The following is a 19,673-nucleotide window of genomic DNA, read 5'->3' on the forward strand; positions in this document are numbered from 1 at the left end:
ACAAAGTGTTGCTAATACCAGAGGCCAAGAGGGGCAGCCAGATGGAAAAATGAAGGAAAAGAACACCTGATACATTACAAATCACAGCTTTCATCTGTAATTCCATTACCGCCAATACTCTATGCTGTGGTCATGTGCACTGATGTTATCTCATTTCATCTTTCTTAACATTATATTAATTACAGCCCTAATGTTATAAATAAGGGTCAGAAAGGTTTACAGCTTGTCCAAAGTCACACTGTTGTAAATGTCAGAAGCCAAATGTGAACCCCAGGTTTATCTTAGTCGACAGCTCATCTTATATCCTGAAGGATCCCCAATATGCCCTTGTGTCTCATAATGGCCCCTCTAATTCTTACGCCATCTTTCAAAATTCGCTTCAAATGCCTCTCCTTCCATGAAGCCGCCTCTACCCCAGAGACACTATAAGTCTAAACACATTCAGTATTTATTATAGCTATTTGTTGTATTATTGTGCATTATGTGTTTTATGAACCCAGCTAAATTCCTCACTGTTTGAGGTCACAGTTGTACGGTACTTGCGTTCCCAGATCATGAGCACCTGGGACTGTTCCTTGAACACAGTGAATGTTTGGTAAATATTTGCTAAACTGAACTGGAAAGGGGTGTTCATTTGAATTACAACTACATTTGCTACCAGATGCAAAGCAAATGCTGTTACTAATGGTTCATTGCATTAGAATGGTTCTAATGCAATGGTTCATTGAATTGCATACCTCTTTGGGAAGTATCTCCCAAAAAGTTTTTTCAAGCATGTGTGATAAGATTAAATACCTCAAGTAGCATATCTGACATACAGTAGATGCTCAACAAATAGTAGTTTTTGATTTTATTTTTGTTTTATTTCAAGTTAAGGGAACAATGTGGACAGTAAACAGAGAAGCGTAAATTCAGTATAATATGTAACCTAATTTGGATATATCAGAGCAGTTATGGACAGCAAGTTTTTTGAAAAAAGAAAGATAAAATGAAGAGTTGGAACTCTTGATTTAAAGTCTGATTTTCTGCCCAGCTTCTTTACTTGCTAGCTGGATAAAACTTAAGCAAGTTACCCTCTCTGCAGCTCAGATTTTTTATCTGTAAAAACAGAAGTAATAACAGAATCTACTTATAAAGCAGCTGGGAGAATTATATGAAAAAAATCCTTGTAAAATACTTACTACAGTGCATGTCACACACCAAACACTCAAGTTATATTTGCTACTATCATCATCATTACTATCATCATAAAAATCATTTCACAATTCTTAGGAATCTGTTCAAAGAAGAAGACACTATTTTCTACAGACTGTAAAATCTTACAGTGGTAGGTCTCAACCCTGTCAAACCCAAAGATTTATTTCTGCTATTGAATTATGAATGGGAGCAATGAGTTCACATACTTCATTGAAACAATGCTTACTGAATGTCTACTTTGTGTCAGAGTCAGGTGGACAAATTTACTTGATTTAAAGAAAGCTGGGAAGGAAAGAAACAAGGGGAACCAGAAAAGGTAAAGAGTTCAGAAACAGGCAAAACCACACACAAAAAGCAAAGGTAGATTCAATTCAGAGACCCATCAGAGGTCAAAATATCAGCAAAGGCCTGTCACAAATCAGAAGGGAATAGCAAGGCAGAACAGCTTCTGCATAAGACCTGAAACTGAATAGCACAATGGATTCAATTGCTGATCAATCACAGGTCATTTGTTGGAGACAGAAGACGGGTTATTAGAGAACAGGAGAGGGGCAAGAGCTAAGGATTTTATTTTTTATATATTACACATCTGTTTTTCACTCACCTGTCTTTTCACATGAAAGCTGGAAATAATGAACAATAACTGTATGTTTTTAAAATCTTAACTTTTCTGATTCTCTCAGTAACACTGAAAGGCCAACTGGAAAGTCCTTTTTATATCCAACGTCTGTGCCCCACCTCCTTTCCCCCACCCAGCATTGATTTGTGCTGTTTAAGAGCAGTCTCACAGAGAAGTCAGGCCCATTCTATAATCTTATGAGCTGACCACAGACAAAGGAATGAAGGATAGTGGAGAAAGCCAGGGCTCCCGGCACCCAGGGCACACAGTGGACACAGTCAACTGCAGTGCCAAGCAAGATGGCCAAGATCACTCCTTGCTTGGCATAAAAACCCCAAAGGATACCAAAAGCTTGGCAGCCTTCAAAAGCATCTTTTGCTTCCTGCATGGGGTGGGGGAAACAGCTTGCTTAGTGGGAAAAACCATAGCCCAGGGCGAATCTGTTGGCTAGATTCATCAAAGAGATGGCTGAGACAGAACAGATCTTTCCTTTCCATATAGGAATGACTCATGAGCTTGTTTATTCAAAAAGTTACATCCTCCATTGAAGAGAGGTGGCTGATGGGAAAGCAGGATGACAATAATAATTGACATTTGTACTGGTCAGCCCACTCACACCTGTCCCTCATGTCTCTGGGCACAGTCACACAAACACACCACCAATGATAATGTGGCCAGTGTATTTTGTTTCATTCTTCCTTCCTTCTGCCACACAAATAAAGCAAACAACACAGTGACCCTTTTTTATTTTACTCTTAAGTCATTTTAGAAAGGGAATGTGCTTTATTGGTTCAAATGAGGACTGGGAATAAGACTGCATGGGTTCAAATTTTTACTCTGTCAAATTGCAAACTGTGGGACCCTGAACAAGTGACTTAATTGCCCTGGGCCTCTGCTTCTCTATCTGTAAAAATGGGGATAATAATATTACTTATTTCATAAAGTTATTATAAGGATTAAATTAGTTAGTACATGGGGAACAGTTCCTGGCACATTGTTAGTTCTCAGTAAATGTTTGACATTATCATTATTATTACTTCACAGATGGTTAAATGTTCTTCCATTACGGATCTTCTCTCATTCACTATTATCTTAAGAGGTTCAAATTAAACCATAAATGTAATTAGGTCTTTGGGGGAAAATATAATTATCCTATGAAAAACATTTTCTTTTCAGGCTAGGGAGATATTCTGGAACTTTTGAAAACTCTCTTTTAAATAAGAAGAATTTTGTAAGTATGGCTGTGTGTTTCTATATGTCTAAGGAATCATCTTTTTAAAAATATATGTGTGTACTGGAAGATAGGTCTAGACAGAGAGATGAATGGATACACAGATTGATATTTTTCTCTTTTATTAACCTACTTCTTTGCAATTTTGGAAACTCATAGCAACTGAAGAACTTGTCATTTTTCCTCAGTCCTGTATGTCGAAATTCACAAAGGCAAACGATCACAAGGCATTAACAAATTGTTCTCTTCCATACCCTCTGTGTCTTTCAAACTTAAGGATACTAGAACCTGTAAATCCATTCTCTGACGTGTGAATAAAATTAACCAGTTAGTGGATTTTTTACCTCCTTTCAGCAGGGCAATTACTATTCTACTTTTAATGAAGACATGCTATTTTAATTTTTGGGGATTTCACTGGTCCATGAAATTCCTCTCCTACGTTAACCCCCTCAAAAAGAGGAAGAATGAAATAAGTGCCTACTTATTTCCATACTCTTTGCTGTGTTGTACAATAGAAATGAAACATAATTAGATCTGGCCGTAATCAGGGTTCAGCCTGTCAGTGATTCACCTCCTGGGTTGTTTTACTCACTGGGTAAAATGAGAACGTCATCTCCAGGGCCTGGAATGGTATTGTTGTGTCCTCCCCAGCCTTCTTCAACACCTTGCCATGTTTCAGGGAGGGACCATTTTAAAGCTGAGTCAGGTGCAGAAGTAGAAGCTAGAAAATAAAATGGCAAAAATAATTTTGAAAATCTAATTTATTGTGATAACTTCCAAATTTTATTCTTTTTTTTTTTTTCTTTCTGAGACGCAGTTTCGCTCTTGTTACCCAGGCTGGAGTGCAATGGTGCAATCTCAGCTCACCGCAACCTCCGCCTACTGGGTTCAGACAATTCTCCTGCCTCAGCCTCCTGAGTAGCTGGGATTACAGGCACATGCTACCATGCCCAGCTAATTTTTTTTTTTTTGTATTTTTAGTAGAGACGGGGTTTCACCATTTTGACCGGGATGGTCTCAACCAAATTTTATTCTTATTTTAGGATGCTAGTGGTATTTTCACCCCCAAAGAAGCTGCCTTTTAATATTTTGTAAGTTTCTGTACAAATATTTGTCAGCTAAAAAGCAAGTAATTATTCAATCCTTAGATTCCTCACTTCTGAAAAGAGTCCCACTTTTGTTATCATATATTTGTGTTTTGCCTTATAATAAATATGGCATGCTTACCACGAAATATTTACAAAATGCAACTAAAGTTAATAACTGCCTACAATCTCACTACCTTGCAATAACTACCTTATATGTCTGTTTCCTTCCAGAATTTCTCAGAATTTTTACATAATTGAGATTATATAAAATCCTGTTCTTATTTTTTACATCCAGTTTTAATTTTTCTTAGCTTAGCCTATTTTCCTATGCATTTTATAATATTATTAAAGTGCCTTGTAAATATAATTTTAGTGGCTACATATCACAATATTAAAAACCCCATAATTTACTTAATTCCTAATGTATGACATTTAAGCTCTTTCTACTTTCTGTTTAATTGTAAATAATGTAGTGTTAACTGTCTCTATGCAAATCTCTCAATAATCCTGATTATCTTCTTCAAATACATTCCTCAATGGAATGACTGAATCAAAGGTTATGTTCTTCCCACAGCTCTCCCTACATATTAAAGGCTGGGTAATAATCTCAAAACTCAGGGCAGCAACTTACACACAGATCATACATTCCAACCAGTTTTTATTGATTCTGCCTTTGATGATCAAATAGCATTTTCTTTTCAACCACCACATACTTGAAATGTAAATCTAATAATTTCCACTGGGGACTGTCCAATATTATATCATGCACAACACCATGCTGAACTATATCTACCTGTTCTTTCCTGGGATATGATTACTGGCATGGAGACAGAGGGTAGAGATTGTCTCAAAAGGGTAGAATGAAAAGGCCTCCCTCCTCTTTTGAGGGGAGGGAGGGGATCACATCCATGACTTGCTAATTTCACAACATAAATAGTGAGCACCTTCTCTATTAGAACTGCCCTTAAAAAGCAGGGATACAAAAAGGAATAAAATGCCACCCTTGCCTCTAAGGAGCTGATAGTGTTATGTCAGTACTAGGATAGAAACTCTACACGAGCACTGAGGGGGGTTCTTTTTAGGGTACCTGATCAAGAAAGAAAGTAAGACACTGCCAGGAGAAGCTTCCTGAGAGAGATAGTATCTCAGCTGCATTTTAAAGGCTTAGAAGTTACTCGGGTAAAGGGGTGGTTGTGATGAGTGTATGGCAAGAGAGTTGCACTGCAGACAGAAGGAGGAGCATGAGCCAATGCAAAAAATGGGAAGTCAAGTGGAAGAATGATAAGAAATTTGGTGTTGCTGAACCACATAGCTAGAAGAGAGGTCAATGCTAAGGTTGGTAAAATAACCAGAGGCCAGAGTATGAAGATAACAAAGATGGAGTGGCTAGAGGCTTCCAGCCCATTAAGATAGAAGTGGATGAATGCAGTCTGGGCCATAGGAAATTTGGAGTACCTTTCTGGTCTCCAGACGAAGCTATACAGCAAGCAGTGGATGAACATGAATTAGATGGATGGAAAGAGCTCTGAGCCGGAAGATGAATTTGGCACGATCGGCCTAGAAGCCATATTTGAAACTCTGATGGTGGCTGTAAGAGCTCCAGAGGATTTTAAGGTGAAAAGAGAAAGGGCCTGATGTCAGAAATATGAGGAACACTTCATTATTTTTTCTGCCAGACCCAATTCCTCAGTAGTCATGGTTTAATTAGAGCCCCAGGATAACCTAAAAGTATAGAGATTGTGGTCAAGCAGAAACCATAGGCAATTTAATTAATGCAAAATATACCACACACCTTGGGAATAAGGCAATGTCTTGGAATAAGGGTCACTCAGTAAGAGGCTTTATAAATATTTCATCAACCCCAATACTGAAATACCTTTCTAAGTTTTCTCCCAATGTCGCCTCCTTCCCAATATTAGATCCAAAATACCCAGTTGAGGGTAGGGTATGGGTATTTGTCAGGGTGACCCCTAGTTAAAATTTGCCACTCAACAAGCAGCTAAGATTTGAGGTGGTCTTGAGCTTGATATACAAGCCAAATGTTGTCCTCCACATCTTTGCTTTTCGTGTGCCCAAGTTTTCATGGTTCTGCCTCAAGAGGAGACAAGGCTTTTGAGAAGTTTGCAGGAGAGCTGTCTGCTAAAGGAGGATTTAGTATGCACAAATTTGTTTTGTTTTTAATTGGGAGGCACTGAACATAAGAAGCAAGTAAGGAAAGAAAGGTTAACTATAAAAGACAATGAGCTGTTCACTGATGGGGGAAGGTCTGGAAGACGCAGGAAGGGATTAGTTAACTCTAAACGAGAAGTGCTGCCTGATTATCGGAAATCAAAGAAAAGAACAAAAACAGGTCTGTGGGAAAAGTTAGGAAAAGAACACCTGCTGATCTGGATGTTCTTATATGACCATGGACAATATGTGCTCTTAGTATGAATATGCATTACATACTCATAGGGATTAACACATAGATTGATGGTTAACTCGTTCAAACTTGGATTGACCCATTCAAACAGTGGAATGAATGAATGAACACAGATAGATATGTTCATTCATTCTTATTTTTGGCAAAAATGATATTGCAATCATTTTACTGTTTTACATAGAGCTACTCGTTAAAAAAAAACATATTTAAACTTAGGCATTAACACATATACTACATACTGTGAGAATCAGGCAATGTCTTGGAAGTATGTTATTTAAAATTTCCTCCTAGTGAATGATATTGTACTAATTCTGTAACTCTTTGTGTTTTGAAATAGTTTTCTGTCCCAAACTATCTGAGCTAGGAAAACTGGCTAGATTTTAATATAACTCATAAATTAATCCATGCCCAATAAGGCAATTTAAACACATTAGAGGCTACATTGTATCGCAGAAGGAACACTGGGCTGAGTTGAGACACCTGAGTTCTTATCTAGGCTCATATGACTGACTATTGATATGACTAAGTTTAATCTCTGAGCTTCATATCCCCATTTGTAAAATGAGACAACTGGATAAGATAGCCTGTAAGGTCCCTGCCTTTGTTAAAATCCACAACTCTGTGAGTTATGGGCTTTCTATTTATCAGCAGTTGTAACTGACAGTTGTAATTGAAGCATCTCCAAGTAAATTGGCCCCTTCTAAAAAGCTCTGAATGCTAGACACCACACCATCCTTCCAAAGAATCCTTAGTACAGAAATCTTCATACTATGTGCTGAGTGACATACCACCTTGACTACAGATGGTTGAACCCAGAATGGCCATCCATAGGAGGTCCAGTATCCACAGAAGTGGGTCTGGCATGAGAGCTACCCCAACAGGTATGTCCTCTACAGAATAGGGGCTGACCCAACCAATCGAATCTCTTCTTGGGGAATTTGAACCTAGAAACTTTCAGAGAAGAGACAACTATACTTTTCCATGATAACAGTTACTTTAAAAGAACTGTGTTAATTGATTACTTAGTCATTTGACTGACATCCCCAAGAGACCATAAGACCCCATAAAGTCAAAGTCCATTCCATCTTGCCCATCACGGTATCCCTTGCATAAAAGGCACAACTTGCATAAAAGCCATTCAATAAACAAGGCATTTTGAACCACCTAAAGGCAAAGAGAGATGAACAAGGAACATAAAAAACAAAGTGTGATGGCAGCTCAGAAAACATTCTGAAAACAATCTTGAATCACATTCTTCATAGTCCAATAAGAATGGAGTAGTAACCATCTGGGTTATCATTTAGAGTTTTAGTCCAGTCCTCTTACCTCATTTATCTATTAATTTAAATAGAAAAAAAGAGATCATTTTCTGGTTAGCATGGGCTCTGCTCTGACATAGCACAAAAGTGCCGCTGAAAATCAAAAGAAATTTCTGCCTTTGAAAATATTTATTCCTCCTGCAAATGCATAGTTAAATTGACACAGGATAAACAAAAACAAAAAATGAAACACATCAGAAGGTGCTTAGGAGACATTTAGTCTTTGAGAATTGGCTTTTTGAGTTAGAAAGATTTCACAGAACCATCTGACCTTTGAGGAGGGTTTGTTTACCCTGATTTCCTGAAATTACCAGGAACAATTAAAGTTTAGAGATACCCTGAATTTTTCTTTCCATTTGGAGGGGGCCTAATAGCCCATCTGCAGTTCTGGAGTCTTATGTGCACATATGGTCCATAATTTATGAAATGTGCTTATTTACATGTTTCAATTCTTACTTTCATTGTTTTGAAAAATAAATGCACCTTTATATCCTTTTTTGCCATGCAGATACATATTTTAGTTACAGGGCAATACAATAGAGAGTTATCAGACACAAAAGCTTTAGGACTGATATCTGCCTGTTTATTAACAGTATGACAAGAAGGAATTTGTAGAATTACTAGAGGATATTCTGCTATACTAGACTCTTCTATTTGGAGGGTTAATACTCACCTGAAATAGTTGGGGGCATGCCTTCCTTCACCTGGAGAATTACTTGAACTCGGCCTTCACCTGAAACTAAACACCAAAAGCCACAACTTGCATGTGATACAAAGATCATCTTTATATTAAAGATAGTCTCATGTGAGAAAAAAGGATTTAGGTTCAATTCTAGTTACCTAAATTTTCAAAACAAAAAAATGAAATCCTTGTTAGTTAATCTAACAACTGATTTCCAACATTTGATTTTGATCATTTTCATTTGATTAAACTTAATTGCAATGAGGTCTCCAAGAGAATTGGCGCATAAATAATTAGAAAAAACAAAAACAGAAACAAAACCTTTAGCCATATGTGCTGTTGAGGCCAGTGGTGTCCAGCAGAGCATACACCTCAAATCCTATTTTCTCTCCATCATTTTGTAGGCTCAGCTCTTAGAATTCACCAATAGAGTTCAGATCATCCATGAAATGTATTTGCTTTACCTTTATCCAAACAAATTGTCCTTTTAATGAAGCCTTTTCCCCACCCCCATCCTCCTCCCATCTTCTAAGCCAACTGAGCACATTTAAAAGGACTGGGGTTCATTAATTTTAAGTGTTCAATAAATTAGTGGAAATAATCAAAAGGCCTGATTCTTTCTGATAATGACAATTTGATGTCAGTATAAACCAGTAGATTAAGCTGGGAACATATGCTCCTTTGCCAAGAGAGGCTGCTATAATTAAATAGTGAATGCATCTACAAGGTGCTCTCACGCCTGATTAATTAGTAATCAGGTGCGCACACTCCATTTTTTGGTCACATCTTGTCTCTTATTGGTTAATTACCTTTCTGCCTTATTGTTTGTCGCATGAGCCACACCTCCCACCACTGGAGGGTCCCGTGTTGCTCAAGGCTGCATCCTCAAAGACTTGGTCTAACTCATACTCTCCACTTTTGTTCTCCCGGAACCCTAAACCCTTTCCTCCATCATAGATGAAATAAACAGGATCATGCTTTCTAATTATAAAACATAAGCAGCCGGGCACTGTGGCTCATGCCTGTAATCCCAGCACTTTGGGAGGCTGAGGTGGGTGGATCACTTGAGATCAGGAGTTTGAGACCAGCCTGACCAACACGGTGACTCCCATCTTTACTAAAAATACAAAAATTAGTTGGGCATAGTGGTGCGCACCTGTAATCCCAGCTACTAGGGAAGCTGAGGCAGGAGAATTGCTTGAACCCTCTGGTGCGGAGGTTGCAGTGAACCAAGATCACACCACTGCATTTCAGCCTGGGTGACAGAGCAAGCCTCTGTCTTGAAAAAAAACTGAAACAGGAAAAAAATAAAACATAAACTTCAGAATATTACAAAGAATATGATCCCCAAAGAGATTCGTGATGAGACCTCTTCAATTCTTCTAATCTTATTTTGGTCATCTTCTCATTTTAAAGTTTTTCTAAGGATATAAAACACTAGTTTGTGTCCTCCTCCTTACACTGCCACATCTTGGGACCAGGTGCAATGACAGGATGCTCTTGAAATGTTCTACCTTTATCACCACTTCCAAGACTTTGCTTAAATTGTTCCTTCACTCTGTTGCTTATTTCACCCATCTTTCTGCCTTAATACTAATAATAAAGCCACCAGTCAAGGTCTGTTTTTTAAATATGATCTAACTCATCCACTTCTGTTCACATCGATCTGTGAATCTCCTAAAGTTGAAAAGCACTTCTAAGTCCATCCTGTGATATTCATCCCAAACTTGTTCTCAATTTAATATTTATTGAGCACCAACTGATAATTTAAGGTTACATCAATAATTAGCTTTGTCTTCAAATTTTTGAGAGAAAGACTTTTCTCATGCATCTTATGCTATCAGATATGGCTAGAAATATAGATACTTCATTTTCATGGACCAATTTAGAAATCCTAGGTTTAATCTTGTATCTGTAGCTCTTTCTACTACATTGCACCAGTGGCTTCTGGGCTGAGTGGTGATTGATTTTCTTAAACCTCTACACATGCACAATGGTCCCCATCTCCAGGATAACCTCCTCCCAAACCAGACAAAATTAAAAAGTATGTTGAAAATCTATTGATCACTTCATAAACACTGAGTGTGTGAATGCCAGTCAGTGAAGAGAAGTAGTTTCAGTATCAGAGCAGACAGAGAAAAGATAACAAAAGCAGGAGAAATTAGAAGTCTGATTTCCAATACCACTACCTCTACATGCCCCAAGTCCCTTTGGGGGCAGATGAGTAAGGGTCAGAGGGCTATCTCTTCCCAGTCATGGTCATGAGAGACAACAGTGAAAGGTGGGAAGAATGTAGGTGCTGAAGCCCAACAGCCTGGATCTGAATGCTGGCTTTTCTGGTTCCTACACATGGGCCACAGACAAGTTATTTGCCATTTCTAAACCTCACTCATTTCATCTAAAAGCGGAAATAATCATACCGTCTATCTCATAGAGCTATTGGATAGAAAAGATAGACTAATTCATGGCACATGCTTAGCACAGTGCCTGGCACATCATGAACAATAAATGTTAACTATTATCCATACTGTCATGGTGGCATGCTCATGATTCCACGTGCCAGTCAACAAGGCTCAAGAAATATGCTTTTACTTTCTACTCTTTTCACAGCTGTACCTAATCATGATGAGCTGTAGTATTACAGAGTTGTAAGCAACTAAACCAGATCTGCTAAAGTTTGTTAAGTGTGTCGACTCTATAAAGAACTGTAAATGTGAAGTGTCATTTCCAATTTGAATAAATACAAAGAGAGATGAAAATCATTTGAGAATGAAGGTATTGACTTGGGAAGAGTTTAAAAGCCTTACACAAGCTGTGATATTGTACATATGTTTTCTCAGTGCTTATGATTTCTGATTTTGTATTTGTAACATGAGAATGGTTAATCTTCCATGTTTATAAATGGAACCCCATTGTAGTTGATCCTTCCCAGATTGTAAGAAGATCTGATGCTCAAAAAGAAAAAAAAAAAGTCTTCGGGCCAATTATTGCCAATTTTTTCTGACGCATGCTATATGATCAAAACTTGAAGTAAACACAGACATCTAGGATGAAGAGGAAAATGTGCTAAGAAAATGGCTCCTGGTAAGAGAAAAGAGAGTTACTAAAGTATATGTGACACTAGGGCCTACCAGAGTAATGAGCTGTGTCTGACAAATTCTGTCCTCACTTAAGGCTCTAGGAAAGAGAAAAAATTAATTAATTTTCTCCCTAAGCAGGCCTAATTCTCTCTTAAAATTTTAGAGGGATAAATAAGCAACCATTTATTTAAAAATAAAAAACACATGGAATCTTAGTAGGTTATAGACTCCTTCCCTATTTTACTCTTTCATTCATATTCTCATTCTCGCTTTGTTGTTTTAGTTTATGCACATATTAGCACCTCTCACTCAGGCCACACTTATCTAGTGCATCAGCCACTGACTACAGAGTGAGAGAGCATAAAATAGCAACTGCAATTGGTATGTGCAAATGTCATGCAATCCCACCCTGACTCAAGACTTCTCTTTCTGTCTCTGTCTGCCCTGGACCCAAGAGCTCCAGCTCTGTCTTCCTGAGCCAGCTGTTGGCTCTCTCTGCATTTTCGCCTAACTCATCCACATCCTCTCTGTTACCTCCTCTATTTCCTCCACATCTTTTCCCCGTCCTGACTCACAAATCTGCATACTCCTGCTGTTTCTCCTGTCCTGCTCCGTGAACTTGACCTCATTCCCCAGAAGCTGACCTCTTTGTCTTAGTCACAGAGAAGGCTTGCCTGTCAGTTAGTACATGGCAGCTAAAGCTTGATTTACAGAACCACACTCCTGTCTGATTTCAGCCTCAGAGACAGCCGTGGAAGGCAACTTGGCCCTCATAAAACATGGTCCTTTAAAGGCCTTCACAGAAATAGTATACGAAAATCCTGTTATTACCTCTGAGTCTTCTATTATCCCAGTATCATTCATTTATGAAACAGTAAATTTTTTTTAAGGACAAAAGAAAAAGAACTTGATCAAGACACCAACAGATATGTCTGCCTTAGCCGAAATCCTGAGAGTTAGCTCAATTAAACCTTCTTAATTAGCTCAGAGAACAATAACAATTGTTATTCTGACTCAGAGCAATGTTTGTCATCCTTCTATGGAGGTATTTGTGATTTCCCAGACCCTGCCATGGACCTACAGAGCCCGAACCTCTCAGGAAGGTCCTGGGGATGAGCATTTCAGCTGTTTACTCATGAGGCAACCTTAAAAAACACAAATGTAAGGAACTAAACAAATTTTCTCATACTATACTCTCAAAATATTGTTTGTTCTCAGGAGCAAGTGAAGAGCGAGACCCAGCTGGAAAAGAACCTTATTTCACAATTCTTACTTTTCATCAATGATACCAAACCCTTTCAGACCACATCATATTCCCAAGATGTAAAATACACAGTGGTTATTTCAGAGGCATAAAAAGTTCCATTTTAGTATCTATAAATTGTAATGTATTTTAGAAAAAACAACTCATATTAAGCCCATGACTTCATGGATATTAATAAGAAAGGTTAGATTTTAAAAGTTAGACAGTATAGAAATTGATTTAAGAAAAATATTAAATAATCAGACAAAAGATAAAGACATGACAAAATTATGAAAATGGTATTAAAATATCTAAAGTTCAGGATTACAGTGTTAACTAAGTATTGTTTTTTCTTATAAATTGAAGGAAGAAGAGTTGGTTTATAAGGTTAGATACGTAAGCTCTGATTTAAAATAAGTAAAGATGGCATACTAGAAAAAGCATTGAACCTAGAGTCAGAAAAGCTGTTTGGATACTGGTTGTAACACCTATGACCTATGTGAATCAAGGCTAGCAACTCAGCATTGTTGAGAATTAACTCCTTAACGTGAGTGATTCCTAAAAGATGTATTTGATTCTAAGTTTCCTTCCCTTTCATTTCTCTTTTTCCCTTTCATTTCTCCTTTCTTTTCCTTTCCTTTCCTTTCTCTCCTTCCTTCTTTTCCTCCTTTTCTCTTTCCCTCCCTCCCTCCCTTTCTTTCATCCATCCTCCTTTCCTTCCTTCCTTCCTTTTCTCCCTCTCTTCCTTCCTTTTCCTTTGGAAAAGCTGTTTCCAACCAAGAGGCAAAATCCCCTTACACATCTTCAGCCCCTGTTCTGTTATCTATATTTTTGCCATAAAAGTTAGTATATTTCCTGAAGTCAATTCTCTACATTACTGGTAAAAATCCTTGGGGATCTTTGGGAATGAGTTTTCTATAAGAATGTAAATTAATTTATTAACTAGAATGCTATGGATTGCCTTAGAGGGCCTCAGCATGGGAATGGCTGCAGAGTTGCAAAAAGATTCTGATTCTGCTCTGCCTACAAAATCTTCCCCAAGAGATCAGGGGAGCCAGTTGACGCCTCTCTCCTCCTTAGATCGTAAAAGAATTCTTTCTCCAGGATTTGCAGGGAGTCTTCTAGAGCAGCTGAAGAAGAGAAGATCGATGCAAGCAGCCTGCTTGGCTCCAGGGCCCTCATTGCACTGAGGAAAGGAAATCTGGGCAGTGCTAGACAGGATCAGGAGCCTAGCCTCAAACCCAGGAAAGCATTCCTGAGTTTTAAGAGCTCCCAAGTTAACACCCATCTGCGTGATGAGACCTGAGTTCTTCTAGGCAACTTGGCACACACAATGAAGTCCATCTGCCTTTCCACGCACAGCCCTCTTGCCCTTTATTTGTGGTGAGGAGGACATTTGGACACAAGTTTTGGCCAGCCTGGCTAGGCAAGTCCTTTTTTCAGATCAGAAGGTGGTGGTGCCGCAGGAGTCTCTGAGCTTCACAGGCAGACCTTCTCAGCTGCCGCCTCACACAATGTCCCAGCTCGGCTGCATCTCTGCAGCATGAGTGGGGGCTGTGTGAACTCGGGAGGGCAACTGTGAATGGCACAGCATCTGATATGAATTTATCACCGGCTGCTGGTCAGGAGGGGGATCCAGCAAGGGGAAGGGGCTGTGAGTGTTTAATGCACGCTGCCACAACCCAACAGTTTGCCCTAAAGAGCCTTTTACCAATATAAAAGGACAGGGTCAAAAGTAAGTTGACCCCTGACAGAATGTACAATTATTAGAAGAAGGCTGTGTGCGAGCAGCTGCTGGAACCCCACTGACTCTGCATCGGGCTTCCAAGAGTCAGATTATGAATAATCAACTCAAGATTGTTTTCTCCACCCCTCTCAACCTCCCCTCTGCCTCCCCTCAATCTTCTCCTCCTGTTTTGGGCAAGTCCTATTCTATTTCTACAGGAAGAAGCATAGCCCTCCCTAGCAGCTGCAATAATTGTGTTCCTATTGTGATGAAGACCTCCTCCTGGCCACCCCCCTACAAGTGGCCATTGTGAGAGGAGAGTCAGTGATTATACGCTCCCTCTGATGCTTTGGGGGACCCAGCTGCCTAAGTGCTGACACAGGAGCATGCGGAAGGCCAGGGAAGGGGCTGGTGGAGGTGGAGGCAAGAGGTGGGGGAAACCCACGTCTGTGAGATTGGACTCTGACATACCAGACCTTTTGCATAAGTCAAGCCAAGAACAAATGAGGCATTATCAGGCCTCAGTGTTGAGAGGTCTCATCTCCCTTTGAAGTGGAGCTGAGCATGGGGCTGAGCAGCTTTTCCTCCTTTGGACCAAGCAAACATCCTTCTTTTGATATGCTACATGCTCATTATCTCTGCCCCATTTAATGGTTTTTGATTGAAGGGTGGCGGCTGGGATGCCGAGAGGATCGTTAGAGAGGCTCCATACAGCCAAGCCCATAAGAAAGGCTTTCCTTGTGCCTGGGCCTAAATTTGGAATTTCTTAACAGTGTGCGCTTGTTCTTAGCGGCAGATAAGGGCTAAGCGTGAAATTCTTAATTAAGCAATAAATAGAGAGTGGGGTGTCAGCAGATGTAGCCAGTAGCCATGGCAACGGGAATCACATGGGCAAGAGAGCTGAGACTTGATGTAGGCCTCAGGCCTGGGCCTGACTGACAGCTGAAGAATCCTACAAAGCTTGTAAACCAGATTAATTAGCTGACTAATTATTTCATAGCGTTAATGTAACTAAAAAATAAAAATAGTTCACCATGAACTGAAACATCCTTGGAAAAAAACAGCAGGGAAAGAGGCAGTGGGAAACTGGCTTTGTAAGGCAGAGACATGAGCAGTCAGTGCATCAAATCGCGTGATGGGAAAAATGGGCTTGCTGGATTTTTCTCCCAACTTTGCAAATATAAAAGAACACTTGTTATACAGTCATACCCATTCCCAAGCATGGCATAGAAGCTACGGTAGGGACACGCAATAATAGTTCATCATATTCATAATGGTTTATCACATCGAATATTGCCCCTGTGGGGTCCTAACACAAACGATAGTGCACATAAGTACTTTACTTGTGGTCTGTTTTGTAAGTGGCTCCTTGGGCAAAATTCTCAGTGGCTTTAGAAAGGCAACGTGAACTAATCTCCCTAACAGGTATTTTTAAACGAGCGAGGTTATCTTATTCTGTGGCTAACAATTGCTTAAGTGGCATCAGATTTCAATCACGGGAACAATATATCATATATGTCATATTATTGTGAATCTCAGTTGTCTCACAAAAATGTAATAAAATAGAGGGAGACCCTTTCAAAAAGGTTATAACATATACACTGAGTTTATGACACATGATATTGTTAATTTTCTATAAAGAAAGAAAAATTCTAGAGAAGTAATCTATCAGGAAAATGTTTACAAAGTAACATAGCATACTAACCACCCTTGAATATGTTTGGGTGTTTTGTGCCACAGTTCCAAAAGACAAGTAAGTATTCTTAACCTTGCTGTGTAAATAAAGCCATTGAGGCATGGAGCAATTATAACACCATGCCCCAGGTAAAATAACCAGCCAGCCACTGATTAAAACCCTAAGCCCCAAGCCCTGGCCATGAGCTTTCCAAAAAAACTGCACTCCGTGAAACTGTTTGCTGAACAAAGACAAAACTTGCCTTGGTAGAAAAGAAAAATGCAAGGGTCAAAACATATTGTATGTGTAGGATTTTTTTCTTTGTCACTGGGGATCCATGAGATGTGTTCTCCCACAACCCTGCCTAGCACCCCCACCATCCTTTCTGGTCAGTGATCCACGATTATTTAGTGGGCAGCACACTCTAGTGGACAGATCCACAGCCAGGAGCTAGAATGCCTGGGTTCAGGTTTTTTCCACTCTCAGCTGGGTCTAAGATGAGTCAGGTATCTTAAATCACGCATGCAGCAGCCAGAGAGGAAATGAAGATAATTGTGATTTTTCTAGAACTTCCTATCCTGGAGGATGTGGTAAAACAATACAAAAGATGGCCCACTTAGAAGTGGTCAACCAGTGAATGAAATTCAGCCAACTGTCAGTGAAGCAGTACTCTCAATGAAATGCCGGCCAAAAAAAGGAACCACACACACCCCAAGAAATCTAGTATGGAATTCTGTGGCCCTGAAAGAGATCAAGCAGCTTCCCTACAATAAAATAAACTTCTGTATACACCACATTCCCATGTTTTTCATCCCAGGAATATGCCCACATAGACTATGTGGTCTTAACTTTCACTATCTGCATAGACTGTGTGTTTTATGTAAATTATCTAAATCATGGTTCTGTAAGGGAAAGTGGTCTGAAAAAGACAGTTAAGTGAAAGTAACAATGTAATCAATATGTAAAACGCATGGCACAGAACTGCAACTCTACTCCTTGTACTCTTGCTTGGGTACCAGCAACAGCAGCTACCATTATGGCACTGGGAAATGCAGTCAGATGCATGGAAAATGTGGAAGTCTAATCACCACCTTGCTATAGATCTTATAAACTTTATACAGATAATACCCAAAATTACAGCTAAATTTGCACAACCCGGTATTAGCCATGTGGTGCACTGCCATGGAGGAGCAGGGTGAGCCTCAGTTCCTCCTGAGTCCTCATACTGTCACTGTGACAGCCCAGAAATGAGAACAGAAGTGGATCATGTCAGCTATCTACTCCGTAAACTCAGAGGATAAAGGTGGCACCGATGATCGTAAAAGCTTCTGCTGGGAATCCCTTTAAGAAGCAAGAGTTCTCCAAGTTTATCAAACATTCAACAAATCTTCTGCGACTTCTTATTTCTTTTCCAACTCATTTTCGAAGGAGGAGATACTAGGATATTCCAATACAAATAATTTTTTAAAAATAAATGTTATTTACCTAATAGAAGTGTTTTATACTAAGACATTCATTTGCATCATACATATGCACAGATACAGATGTACATGTACATATAAGCAAACATGTACATAGCTATTTACACAGATGTGCATTTACACCATATGTGTATATAATAGCGTTAACTTGCTATTAATTCAATTAATAATGTTATCAGAAGGGAAGAAAATCTATAGTGTCATGATTTGATTTTTTTCTTTGTATCATAAATGGTTTTTATTATGTTTAGCTTATTTGAGTATTCAAATAATCTTGAGGTTCATGAACAGAATATGACCTGTGGACAAGACAGCCTCTTTGGAAGCAGGCTAAGTAATGGAAAGAGAGCAATTGAAATTAAAATTTTGTTCCAGAATACATATCAATTGAATAGCCATAAAGTTAATGGCAACTATTTACTCTTATTTATGACTGTATTGGCTGAAGTGGTAAAACAATCTCAGGAATCTCTGTCTATTCTAAGTTTGTATAGTTTTAGGTTACATTTATGAATGGATCAAATCAGAAATAAAATTTGAACGGTACAATTCAGAGCAAATAAAATATACAACAATCCTTTTGACAAAGACATTTAAAAAAAAAATACCAAGGAAGCAGCAGACTCTCCTCTCTGATGCTATTAAAATTTAACAGTTCTGGAGCTAGCCTGTAGGTCAGACTCACTTGTCTTATGGTTGGGCACAAGTGAGAGAGGCAAGGAACGGACTCAGGACCATTGCCTCACCTTCTAAAGCCATGGCCACCTTGGATTCATGGCAGAGGCTAGAATTTGTTATGCTAATAAGATCCCCTGAATTTGACCAGGATCTACTAAGAGCAATTTATAACAAAATAGTCGTTCTGAAGACCTACTTAGCCAGATTCTCCTTTTTACACACAACTGTAGGAAATGGCCTCACAGTGAGCTGAGATTGGAACAAGTAGGTACCAGGGTGCTCAGAGTGACCAGTGCTGACATGGTATAGAAAAGGAACATGAAATAAACTCCAGGAAATCAAATGAAGTGGATAGTCCTAACTCTCACACTGGGATCCTGTGAAACATGCACAGTAAGAAGATAAGAAAAACCTTCAACCTCTGATTCTGCAGTCACGGTAGGGTTCCTGATTCCTTCATCCTCATGCTAATCCTGACGTAAACAGACATGGTCCACCCCTGGTGTTCATATCGGCCCTCCATACTACTCACCTTCCTGACCTCAGATTTTCATCAAAGGTTTTTCTTCTTGCCTTCAACATAAACTTCAGTCTCAATTCAGCCTCTCTCTGCATTGACACCCTCTACCTTGCACTCTCTACTGTTCCTTATATCAATGATCATAATCGGTGAAGCATTTTTTTCTTTTTATTTTTGAGATGGGGTCTCAGTCTGTTGCCCAGGCTGAACGGCAATGGAATGCTCATGGATCACTGCAGGCTCAACCTCCTGGGCTCAAGCTATCCTCCCACCTCAGCTGCCTAAGTAACTGAGACATAAGCATGTGCCACCATGCCTAGCTTTTGTTTGTTTGTTTTTTGTAGGGAGGGGGTTTTGCTTTGCTGCCCTGGCTGGTCTCAAACTCCTGGACTAAAGCACAACATCCAGGTTACATGTGCAGTTGTTTCGCTACAAACCAGCACGACATGCCCTAACATAAATTAAAGATATTATTAATAATAACTACCAAGGCCGGGCGCAGTGGCTCAAGCCTGTAATCCCAGCACTTTGGGAGGCTGAGGCGGGTGGATCACGAGGTCAAGAGATCGAGACCATCCTGGTCAACATGGTGAAACCCCGTCTCTACTAAAAATACAAAAAATTAGCTGGGCATGGTGGCGCGTGCCTGTAATCCCAGCTACTCAGGAGGCTGAGGCAGGAGAATTGCCTGAACCCAGGAGGCGGAGGTTGC

The 19,673-nt window shown here is 39.4% G+C and overlaps 1 protein-coding gene across 4 annotated transcripts in view; it reads right to left on the reverse strand.

The window, feature by feature from the left end:
- The window catches only part of PKHD1 (PKHD1 ciliary IPT domain containing fibrocystin/polyductin), a 496,842-nt gene that overhangs the window by 227,242 nt on the left and 249,927 nt on the right, over positions 1–19,673 (reverse strand). For all 4 annotated transcript variants that reach the window (XM_032299663.1, XM_032299664.1, XM_032299662.1 and 1 more), the window contains 2 exons: positions 8,550–8,615; positions 3,640–3,768 (listed from right to left, as the gene is read on the reverse strand). In XM_032299663.1, coding sequence (XP_032155554.1) covers positions 3,640–3,768; positions 8,550–8,615 — 195 coding nt within the window. The remainder of the gene's footprint in view (positions 1–3,639; positions 3,769–8,549; positions 8,616–19,673) is intronic.

This window comes from Sapajus apella, unplaced genomic scaffold (assembly GCF_009761245.1).
Source record: "Sapajus apella isolate SASKATOON/1434 unplaced genomic scaffold, GSC_monkey_1.0 scaffold41, whole genome shotgun sequence".
Taxonomy (NCBI): Eukaryota; Metazoa; Chordata; class Mammalia; order Primates; family Cebidae; genus Sapajus; species Sapajus apella.